At 35.7% G+C, this 12,721-nt stretch overlaps 1 protein-coding gene across 1 annotated transcript in view; it reads left to right on the plus strand.

Moving 5' to 3' along the window:
• Positions 1-12,721, plus strand: part of FBXL5 (F-box and leucine rich repeat protein 5) — a 47,344-nt gene that overhangs the window by 32,118 nt on the left and 2,505 nt on the right. Inside the window, exon 10 of the mRNA XM_040487687.1 lies at positions 7,293-7,441. Coding sequence (XP_040343621.1) covers positions 7,293-7,441 — 149 coding nt within the window. The remainder of the gene's footprint in view (positions 1-7,292; positions 7,442-12,721) is intronic.

The following is a 12,721-nucleotide window of genomic DNA, read 5'->3' on the forward strand; positions in this document are numbered from 1 at the left end:
TGTGTGTGTGTGTGTGTGTGTGTGTGTGTGTGTGTGTGTGTGTGTGTATATTTAAAATGTTTACTTATTTATTTTGAGAGAGAGCATGAGCAGAGGAAGAGCAGAGAGAGAGTGCGTGCAAGAGGGAGAATCCCAGACAGGTTCTGGCTTTGTCAGCCCAGCCCGGGGCTTGTTGCCCAAGCCCAGGGCTTGAACCTGTGTACTGTGAGAGCATGACCTGAGCCAAAATCAAGAGTCAGGCACTTAATTGATTGAGTCATCCAGGCTTCTTTATTGTGTTTTTTATATATGTATTCCTGATGTGGCTTTAGTTGTGTTTGAATGTAACGTGGTTTTAAAGTAAAAGGAATTTTTGGTTCAATTTAAAACCTAAAATTCATTTCCAATACCATTATCATTTTCATTACTACTGTGCCGTATTAAAACTTATTTGTGGCTCTGTTTAGTTACTTTTTCTCTTCCTTCCTCCCTTCCCTCCCTCTTCCTTCCTTCCTTCCTTCCTTCCTTCCTTCCTTCCTTCCTTCCTTCCTCTTTCTTTCTTTCTTTCTTTCTTTCTTTCTTTTTTTATTTAAGTAATGTTTACATCCAACATGAGGTTCAAATTCACAACCCTGAGAACAAGCCTGGTACCTCTCAGTTGAGTTTTCAACGTGACCAGTTTTATTGTCCAAAGAATGAAATAAGACATATGACCATTTGTAATATTTCAGAACTGCAGTGATGTCTGAGGAAATGGCAGTTTTCCTGTGTTTCTTTAGTTTTGTTGGTATATTTTTAAATAAGCCAGAATTTATTAAAAATTCTGCATAGTTAAAAACCAATTTCAAAGGGAGTCAAAATTTTTGATGAATCTAATTAAGATGTTTCTTCTATTTGCTTTCAGTGAAAAAGGGTTTAGAAACTTTCTGGTAAGGTTTAGAAAATGCTAGAAAGGGGCATATTTCATCTAACAGAAGAATTATAGGACTTTGTTTGAATACTAAAGAGTTTCTACCCCTACTTCCCTCCAAGGCAGGAAGTGAATTCCTAAGTGAAATTTGAAGAAAAGTATGAAAGTGATTTTTAGTTGTTACTTCATAGTGTGAGTTTGGCACTTATTATTAAATTTTAATACTATTAACCTTAGAAATAACAAATAAAAACTTTACTGCTATTGGGAATGGAAATAAATTGCATTTCTGCCTTATGGTTTTACAGGTAATGGTGAGGAGTTTACATATGAGATATCCTTGAAATAAACACTTTGAGTTTGAATTTAAGGAAGAATTAATTTTGATAACGGGGAACCACATAGGAATATCTCATCTAATATCATTTAGACTGGTAGCTAACTGAAAAAGTCTGCAATCTGAGTGCAGATGACTTCTTTAGTTTCCCGAAGGAATCTTTCTAAATCATTTAGATATTTATTGAGCACCTACTAGATAACTTGCACTGTTCTAATTGCTACGGATCCAGAGTAAATAAGACACATTCCCAGCTTTCATAGAGTGTATAATTTAGTGGTAGAAATAGTCAGTAAACATGTAATATCAGACTGAATGTTCTGAAGAAAAGTAAAGTTAGTTTATAGAGAATACAGAGAATGCTCCTTCATATTTGATAGACAGGAAAGGCTTTGAAAAGAGCATTTTTTGAGTAGAGATTGGAATAAAGTTAGTGCATTTTATGTGCATTTCTTGGGAAAAAGGCTAAGGAAATAAATGCAAATTTAATTTTTAAAAACAATTTTTGTATTATGTTGGTTTAAAAATTATTTCAATTACATTAATAAGTACAATTGATGTCAGTAGGTTTGAGAACAGATATAACTCATGCACTCATACAACTTAATGTATGGGAACAGAGGTGCTAATTGGGAGCTGTCAGGATATCCTGCATTAGTCATTATGTTCTGTTCAGGGATGGGATAGCAATTAGTTCTGGCAAATTGGTTATATAGGGTTTGTGACAAGAGAATTGACTATAAAAATGTACATTGAAAAATCAAGATTAAAAAAAATTATTTTATTTTGAGAGAGAGAGTGCATGTGTGTACAGGAGAGGGGAAGAGAGAGGGAGAGAGAGAATCCCAAGCACGTTCCATGCTGTTAGCCTGGAGCTCAGTGCAGGTTGATCTCATGAACCGTGAGATCCTGACCTGAGCTGAAATCAGGAATTAGACACTTAACCAACTGAACTACTCAGGTGCTCCTGGTCTTACTTTTTTTGTTCAGTCAGGTATTCTCTGTCATTTAATTGATGTATTTAGACCATTTACATTTAATATAATTATTGATATTGTTAAACTTATGCCTACCATCTTGCTCTTTGTTTTCCTCTTGTTTCATCTTTTCTTGTTCTGTCTTATCCTGACTTCTTTTGGATTTATTAAGTACTTTTTAGCATCTCGTTTTATTTCTCCTATTGGCTTGTACCTCATTTACTTAATATTTGCTCCAGGGTTTGTATGCATTTTAAGAAAAAAATTATGGTAAAGTATATGTTCTATAGAGGTTACCATTTTAGCTATTCTTTTTTTTTTTTTTTTTTTAATGTTTATTTATTTTGAGAGAGAGCAAGAGAGAAAGAGCTCTCACAGGGGAGGAGCAGAGAGAGAGGGAGAGAGAGAATCCCAAGCAGACTCCATGCTGTCAGCGCGGAGCCCTATGCGGAGCTCAGTCTTGTGAACCATGAGATCATGACCTGAGCTGAAATCAAGAGTTGGATGCTTAACCGACTGAGCCACCCAGGTGTTCCACCATTTTAGCCATTCTTAAGTGTACATTTCAGTGGCATTAAGTACATTTGCAGTGTTGTGTAGCCTTCACCACTATACAGTTCTAAAACTTTTTCAAGACTCAAAACAGAAACTCTATAACTATCAAGCAGTAACTCCTTGTTCTTCCTTCGCAGCCTCTGGTAACTTCTATTTTACTTTCTGTCTCTGTGTATTTGCATCGTTTCTATATCCTAGATACATCATATAAATGGAGTCATAACACTTGTCCTTTTGTGTCTGCCTGTTTCACTTAGCATAGTGTTTTCAAGGTTCATCCATGTGGTAGCATGTATCAGAACTTCATCCTTTTTATAGCTGAATAATACTCCAGTGTATTTATGCATCATTTTATTTATCGATTGATGTCATCATTAGACACTTGGACCCTTTATACCTTTTAGCTGTTGTGAGTAATGCTGTTGTAAAAATTGGCATACAGGTGTTTGAGTCCCTGTTTTCATTTCTTTAATTTCTTTCAGTAGTTTAAGTTTTCAGTGTTTAAGTCTTTTGCCTTTTCAATTAAAATCATAAGTATTTAAAATTTTTGATGGTATTGTAGATAGAATTTTCTTAGTTTCCTTTTCTGATTGGTCATTGCTAGTATATAAAAATATAATTGATTTTTGCATGTTGATTTTGTATCCTACTTTGCTGAATTTATTAGCTCTAACAGTTTTTTGTATGAATTTTTTAGAGTTTTCTACATGTAAGATCTTTCTACAAAGATAATCTCACTACTACTCCCCTTCCAATCTGGGTGTCTTTTATTTATTTATTTTTCTTATCTAATTGCTCTGGCTAGAACATAAAGTGCTATGTTAAATTGCAGTGTCTTTGGTAATTAAAATGATAGACTTTATTTTCTTACACTTCTAGAGGCTAGCTTTCTTTTTTTTTTTTTTTTAATTTTTTTTTTTCAACGTTCATTCATTTTTGGGACAGAGAGAGACAGAGCATGAACGGGGGAGGGGCAGAGAGAGGGAGACACAGAATCGGAAACAGGCTCCAGGCTCTGAGCCATCAGCCCAGAGCCCGACGCGGGGCTCAAACTCACGGACCGCGAGATCGTGACCTGGCTGAAGTCGGACGCTTAACCGACTGCGCCACCCAGGCGCCCCTAGAGGCTAGCTTTCCAAATCAAGGTATTGGCCAAACTATACTCCCTCTAAAATGTCTAAGGGAGGATCCTTCCTTAACTCTTTCAGGTTCTGGTAGACCTGTGTTTTGATTGGCTAGTGGCAACATAACTCCAGTCTCTGTCTATGTCTTCACATGGCATTTTCTGTTACGTCCAAATTTTCCTCTTCTTACAAGGACACCAGTCATATTGGATTAAGGTCCACCCCAGTAACCTGATCTTAACTTGATTAAATTTGCAAAGCCCTTATTTCCAACCAAAGTCACACTTATAGATGCCAGGTGTTAGGACTTCAGCATATTTTTAGGGGGAGAGAGGTGATAACAATTTAATCCATAATACCAAGGTATTTTTTTTTGGTTTTTTTTTTTTTTGGTGGTGGTGGTAGTGGTAATACTGCTTTATTTAGGCTAATCTAGTTGTGTCTTCAAGTCCACTAATCATTTCTACAGTGTCTAATCACTGCTAATCTCAGTGTATTTTTATTTCAGAAATTGTATTTTTCATCTGTAGTACAGAAGTTTCATTTGGTATGTTCCCCTCCATATATATATGTATATACACACACATAAACATATAATAATATATGTAAATATACAAAAGCATACAAAGCCATTAATATATGTGTTTTTTTGGTTCTTTTATGTTTGTATGGTTTTTAAATCCTTGAGCATATTTAAAATATAAAACTGTTTTAAAGTCATTGTCTATTAATCCTATCATTATCATTTATTGGTCTGTTTCTATTGATTGATTTCCTTCCTGATCTTTGAAAATCTAGTAGTTTTTGATTGGATACCAGATAATGTGAATTATACATTGTTGAATTCTGGATTTTGTTCTATTCCTCTAAAGATTACTATTTTGGAATCATTCCCTGGTCTGTATTATTTCTGTAACTTCTGTATATTTCTGTAACTTTTTGTTTTCTTATTGCATATATTGTCAATACTTTGTTTAAATATTTCTTTCCCCAGTTGAGGGCAGAACCTGTGTTTTATTCATCCTGCATTTTATGGGTTAGGCTTGTGCCTGACATACTTGGACATTGGTGGTAAAAAGCAGACTAGAGTGATCTCCCTAGAATGCATTTCTTATTACTTGTTATTACTCTTCCATCTAAACCTTTCAGTGAGTTCAGTTGCACTTTGGTTAAGTCTAAATTCTTGGCCTTTGCTTACCTCTGTAGTTTATATCTTATTTCTTAAATCTCTGAATTTTGATTTGGTCACATCCTCACCCCTGCCCAAAAAAAAAAAAAAAAAAAGACAAAAAACAGACATCTCTCTCTCTCTCTCTCTCTCTCTCTCTCACACACACACACACACACACACACACACACACACACACACACCCATCCTATCTTTAGCCATATGCATCTGTTTTCTCTTCCTCCGAGGCACCATATTTCTTACATTTAGATATTTGTATTTGCTTTCTCTGTCTGTAACATACATTTATTGGCCAATTTCTGTTTTTTTCTATCACAGTTTAAATGTCCCTTCTTAAAGGAAACCTTTTTGGGTCCCTCTCCTTCCCCCATCAGTGCCCTTCTGTGTGTTCCTGGGAGACCGTACATCATATGGTATTATAATTGCATATTTATTTTTGACTTGTTTGATTTCACATTAAGCTCAATGAGAGCCTCTCTTGACATCTTTTTTTTTAAATAATTTTTTAAATTACATTTTATTTATTTTTGATAGAGACAGAGCACAAGTGGGGGAGGGACAGAGAGAGAGGGAGACACAGAATCCGAGCAGGCTCCAGGCTCCGAGCTCCAAGCTGTCAGAACAGAGCTGGACATGGGGCTTGAACTCACAAACTGTGAGATCATGACCTGAGCCGAAGTTGGACGCTCAACTGACTGAGCTAGCCAGGTGCCCCTTGACATCTCTTTTAAGATAGACTGTTTTAGTTTTCAGAACTTTATATTGTACAGAAAATTAATGTTCTCAGTTTTGTTCCTGATATTTTTTTAGCTCTGCCATTGTCATTTTAGCTCACTTCTCATTTTATACTATTTATATTAATGTTTTTATTCTAGGATATGCCATTAGGGTTTCATTTTAACTGACATGTAATTCACTTACCATTAAATTCATTCTTTTAAAGTGTACAGATCAGTGGTTTTAGTAGATTTACAAGGTTGGCAAGCATCAGCACTAATTCAGAAACATTTTCTTCATACCATAGGGAAATTATATACTGTTTAACAGTTATTCCTCTTTGCCCCCAGCCCCTAGCAACCTCCGACCTACTTTGTCTCTATGCCTATTCTGCCTGTTTTGGATATTTCATGTAAATAGATTCATACAGGGGCACCTGGGTGGCTCAGTTGAGCATCCGACTCTTGATTTCTGCTCAGGTCATGATCTCATGGTTTGTGGGTTAGAGCCCCATGTAGGGCTCTGCACTGACAGCGCTGAGCCTGCTTGCAGTTCTTTCTCACCTTCACTCTCTGCTCCTCCCTGGCTCATGCTCTCTCTCTGTCTCTCTCTCAAAAGATATAAACATTTAAAAAATCGATTCGGGGTGCCTGGGTGTCTCAGTCAGTTGGGCGTCTGACTTTGGCTCAGGTCATGCTCTCACAGTTTGTGGGTTCAGGCACCACATCAGGCTCTGTGCTGACAGCTCAGAGCCTGGAGCTTGCTTCGGATTCTGTGTCTCTATCTCTCTGTCCCTCCCCTGATCGTGCTCTGTCTCCGTCTCTCAAAAATAAACAAACATGAAAAAAATGTTTTTAAGTAATAAGAAAATAGATTCATATGCTATGTGGCCTTTTGTGTCTAGCCTTTTTCACTTAGCATGATGTTTTCAGGGTTCATCCATTTGGTAGCATGTGTCAGTAGTTTATGGCTATATAATGTCTGTTTATCCATTCATTTTAATTAATTAAAATTTGGGTTGCTTCCACTTATTGGCTATTATGAATGATGCTGCTGAGAACATTTCTTTGCAAGTTACCCTGTGAACATATGTTTTCAGTTGTCTTGGGCATATGCCTAGGAGAAGTGTTGGGTCATATGCTCTCTGAGGAACTGCCAAAACTAGTCCGTAATTTTCTTGATAATTTTCACTTAGTCTGTAGGAGAATGAAGATTATAGTTCCAAGATTTAGTACTTCTTTCTAAGAATTGAGTTACTGTTAAGTTCTTCTACAGAAAAATTTCATAGACTTGTTTATTGAATGTCTTGAGGAAAAATGTAAGAAGTTTTTCTCAGGTAAATTACTGCTGCCTAAGTAGGAGGTTAGTTACCGTGTTTTATAGAAATTCTTGAATTTTGTCATTATCAAATTGGAAGATCTGTTAATAGTGGTCCAGTAGGCCATAGGAATATATAATTTTCATAGATTAATATATTCTAATTGTTGGATTGTTTCTCTTACAGGGTTTTGACTCTGGGAGGAGGGCTGCCTTATTTGGAGCACCTTAATCTCTCTGGTTGTCTTACTGTAACTGGTGCAGGCTTGCAGGATTTGGTCTCAGCATGTCCTTCTCTAAACGATGAATACTTTTACTACTGTGACAACATTAACGGTAATGCCTTTTAATAATGAGATAATTTTGAAGGAATAGATTTAAAAAATTTTAGCAGTTCTGATAATTCTTAGGGTTTGTATTTAATTTTCTAGATTTGTAATTACCAAACTGTTTTACTTCCAGTAGTAGTCCTTTACATTTGATAAAATTAAAAAATCACATGTTTTCATTAATTAGCTCCTATAAAGGTAAGTTTTTCTTGCAGATGGGTATTTCAAATATCTATCATGCCAGGTTTTTGGAATATGTAGCAGTTTAATACATTCTTAAATGGTAAGCTGTAGAAATACTAAAATTCTTATAAAATTTTGGGAAACTCTTCTAGTGATGTAGCACTCATTAACAATTTAGATGTATTGATGTTCTAGATACACTGTTTTCTTAGGGATGATCACTCAGTTTTCTCGGGGGACAACTTTAAAAAATGCAGTTGGAAAAGGAGGACTTTGGTAATGGGAACCTCTTGGGGATCCTGGCTCTGGTTCCAAATCAATCTCATGGAAGTTTGAGGTGGGGTTGCCATGTGATATCAAAGAGGCTGAGTTGCTTTAGACAGGACTAAAATTCCTATAGTGTTACGGAGATTGATTCCTGAACCTACTTTTAACAGTCATTAGATAAATACCTATTTTGATTGTTTTGTTTTTTTCCTTAAACCTTCCCTACCCTGTGAGCCTGTTGAGTATGTTTTTTCAAGGTATTCGATGCCCTTTTGGGCTTTTGATAGTCACTAGGAGAGACTGAAGTTTCTAGAAGCATATAAAAAGCTCCTCCTCAATTATTAGTAAGCAAATCACCCCCTGTATTTATAACTGGAAAAATATTTGTATAGTTCAGATTTTGCTGTGCACCTTTTTACACCATAAACTGTTCCTTGAAAGCCTGTGTCATCTTAAGATGACAGGAATATCAGCTGAGTTTCTCTCAGGGAGAACAATTGACAGGAGCCAGGAAGACTGGAGGAATGGTCTCTTTAATGACATACTTGTAGGCAGAGAAGTTAGCAAATTGCTATTTCTGGGAGATTAGATTTTCCTTAAATACATATAAAGAGACAGGGGATTGAAGCTCTTTTATTTGTGGAATCACATTGGTCACGCAGGAGATGACTTCCCTTGTTCTTGAAGTAGCAACACTAAATAGGCGCATTTCTTTGCCTTCAGTGTATAATCCAGGAATGGTGAGAATGAATGTCATTTTAGTTGCAGACTCTAAGTGTACAACAAGTAAGTTTGATTGCTTCCATGAACAATTTGCTGCTTTTGTAGATGGCAGTGAATTTGAGATGGGAGATTTTTTTTTAATGCACGGCTGTCATTGTACGTGCAGTGTTGTGCTTCCCAAGGTTTATAGGACATATTATGAAAAGTAACCAGTAAGCAGTTATTTTTATAAGAAAACATTCTCATCTTTGTCTTGCACTTGAATTGTCCACAGTTGATTTTAGCATAGGTTATGTTTGTGGGAATAAATGTCACAATTGAATTTGCTAGATTTGTTTTGGGGTATGTAGATGTTACAGGGTGGGGGAGATTGGATTTCAGTTCATTTTTATGATCTGCCTGCTTGTTTTGCATGTAAAATTTTTAAAACTTCTTGAAATAATTTAGGTGATGGGGTAAAGTTAAATACTTAAAGTCTTTTGCATTTTGTTAGGATGTTAGAATTTATTTCATCTTAACTGGTTTTGAATATATAAATATTAAAGTGTTCCAAAGGAGCTGCTACATTCCTCTTGTTGAATGTGATTTTTTTTTTTTTGATAAATGAGTGGTAATTTTCAATAAGTGAATTTTAATGAAGATATCTGACTTTGAAAGATTTGAAAGGAAACTGATAGTGTTTGTATAATCCCATATTAAGTCTTCCTTTACAGCTTCTTAAAACATAATTCGGGGGAAATGGAGATCCTTTAAAATTTATAGGATGACTTATCATATTAACTTGTGTTCCGGAGTTCTAGCCAGTTGCTCCTAAAGTAATCTTCTGATAGAATTTTTTCCTTAAAAGGACTTATGGACAACCTAGAAAGTATTAGAATAAAAGTTGCATTGTATCCAGTTTTGCAAGATGACACCATTGATCCAGCCTCTTTTGCTACGACTCAATTTGTACAGTAAATATGTACTGACCACTTATGGGGTCCCCTTTTTATTATTTTTAATTTTTCAGAAAGTAGTTAATATGTTTTATATATGGTCTTAGAATAATAGGGAGCATGTTTAAGTAACAGACTATTTTAAGTATTTGAGTAACATTTAAAAACGTATTTGTCAAAAGAAAACGTACATAGTTAGCTACCAGCTCACTAACTAAAAGAAGTAAATACTGATAAACGATACTCATTAACTAAATAATGAGTGATAAGTAAAGCAGATGACCTAAGCACTGGCAGAGATTTTGGAGAAGATAAGTTAGTACCAGATATCCAAATAATACCTACTGCAAGCAAGACACTGTACTAAGCACTGATTAAAAAATGCCATTTTTATTCTTCTGAATGATTCCTCATGACATTTACATTTGTTATTTGATTGATAACGTTAAGATTTAAATATAAAAGAAGGCTTCTTCACCATAACGTTTAAGAAATTCTCTGTCATTTAACAAGTATTAAATGGAATTGCATAGTTTTGGAGCTTTGAAGAACACTTGGACAATGATAGCAAATAAACTTTTTGTACTTATCTGCATTTCCATGTCTGTATAATTTATGAATTAAGGTAGATTAGCTCATAGTTCTGGAGGTGACACAGTCTCAGATGATTTGCTTTCTTATGTTTCTAATTTAAGTTAAAGAGGAATTAAAGGTAAGTGAAGGTAAGTGCAGATATACAGCATAAATGATATACTTAAAATCCAGGAAAAACAAATCAGTAATAAAAATTTGGGGAAATAACTATAGTTAACATTCTAGCTCTTTTTATCTAATATTTTAAAAATGCTTTCTTGTAAAATTTTTTACCATGCATTTAAAAATTTAATAATGCCAATTTTATTTTCCTTGTTTCTTTATTATTCCTTTATGTAATTTAGCCTTTGTATATTATAACCATTTGAGTTTTCTGTTCTATATCAACATAGACATTTGCTGGTGATGAGTCAAATATTTAAAGGGAAACTGCCTTTGAGTTGTCAGTGTTTATGGAAGTGCAGCTGGCTGCTTGAGGTACTTGGCAAAATAATGTAGGAGGTATCTTAGTTACATTTCTTTCTAATGCTGCCTCACTTTTTCTGCTGTCCATTTATTCCCTTTTCAAACAGTCCTGTGATGCTTAAGAGTCTCACTGTTAACTTTGGTTATGGTTTTCATGCTTTGGAAACTGCTCTTCTTTTCTGTTTACTACAATATGAGACTAACCAAAGTTAAAAACAGTGGTTATCTTTACTTTTGCTTTGCCCTAGGCCTTTAAATAGAATAAAATCTCCTCATGGTTGACATCACTTTCATGATTATTAGGATCAGACACCTGGTCTGTAACCTTAAGATGGGATTGTAGTTTTGAGATAGTATTGTAGTTATTGTTTAAGTACCCACCACCTTCTCTAGATCAATCAATGCTTTGCTTTGCTTGCTGTCTCTTTCTTTCTTTCTTTCTTTTTCTTTCTTTCTTTCTTTCTTTCTTTCTTTCTTTCTTTCTTTCTTTCTTTCTTTCTTTCTTTCTTTCTCTTTCTTTCTTTCCTCCCTCCCTCCCTCCCTCCCTTTCTTTCCTTCCTCCCTCTCTCCTTTCTTTCTTTCTTTCTTTCTTTCTTTCTCTTTCTTTCTTTCTTTCTGTCTGTCTGTCTGTCTTAGTGCAAGCAGGCATGAGTTGGGCAGGGACACAGGGAGAGGGACAATCCCATGCAGGCTCTGAGCTGCTGGTACAAACCATCAGATCATGACCTGTGCTGAAACCCAGGAGTCAGATGCCCCACTGATTGAGGCACCCACACGCTGCAGATTCTACTTTTTGATTTGAAAACACTTACATATTAATTCTCTCTTCACTCTGTATACTTAGAATCCCATTGAAACTCAGATATTCTAGTGCATATTTGAAGGAGGGGGCACATCTTATATCAATGTTAGTGGGGAATTTGTTTTGTGATGTTAATACGGAGATGCTGACAGATAAGCAGCTGGGTTACTTTCAACCTAATATGGGACACACATTTTTCTTCCCCTGTTATCTCTAGTACCATCCTTTAGACTTTTGAGAGCAGAGTGACCCAGGTAGACCTGAAGCTGCTGAGCCTGTTTTTTTGGAGAGGATGGTGGCCAGCTGTTTAGTGTTTGGAAAGATAGGAATCTCTAGAAGAGCTTCCTTGATCCTGTTGGCCCCTTGGCAGCTCCCTTTTATTATTCCCTGCCTTAGAACTGTGCTTCACTTGCTTTCATCCAACACTTCCGATTTTCCCCAGGCCATTGTTGAATTCAGCATAAAGTTTCTTCCTTACCTTTCTGTCCTTTTAAAAAATAGGAATATGGAAATTTTAAAGTATTTTAGGGAGTTTTAGTTGGAAAGTTGTCTTAAAATCTCCAAGTCTCTTTCCTCTTATTTCTCCCTTTTAAAGACTCTAGAGTAGAATTACATACTGAGAAATACGTTTTTGCAGAATCCACCAGTTTAAGCATTTCATCCTAGGACTGCATGTCAGGCAGGGCCATGGTAGTGAGGCGGGAGATTGGCTCTTGATGATCGGTAGTAGGTGATTGGCAAGCAGAGCAGGAACAAGTGTTTTATGGGGTGAGGAAAGACGAGCTAGGAAAAGGTGGCACGGGGAAACACTGCAAATCTGTTCAGAAGGAAAACTTGGTCACAGGTTGTGGGAGAAGAGTTTCTAATACATATCTGATAGTATGTTCTAGGACGTTTTGGTTTTGGTTAGGATAGCTAACCTGGAGTCTTGTTTTCAGGGAAAATAATAACAAAATGCTGCTTTGTGAATTTTAAATATTTGACACACTGAACTTTTCATTTTTTAAAATAGAACAGATTTTAATTTTGATTAAATAAAAAATGGGCTTGTAATTCAATTTTATATTTGAAATAATTTTAAACTTTTTGTTAGGAAAAATTTTAAACCTATAAACATGGAATAATACAATGAAGCCTCATGTGTTACTGACTTTGGCAGTTATAAACGTGTGACCGATCTTCTGCCGTATTAGCAGTGCCTGCTCCCGTACCTGTGCCCCACATTGCAGGCATCACCTCTGTTTTAAAATTAAACATGAGTATTTGAAAATAAATGAAGTCCTAACCCATTGCAGTCCCACATATGCTGGTAAAGTTC

Source organism: Herpailurus yagouaroundi, unplaced genomic scaffold (assembly GCF_014898765.1).
Source record: "Herpailurus yagouaroundi ecotype Mexico unplaced genomic scaffold, PumYag 28, whole genome shotgun sequence".
NCBI lineage: Eukaryota > Metazoa > Chordata > Mammalia > Carnivora > Felidae > Herpailurus > Herpailurus yagouaroundi.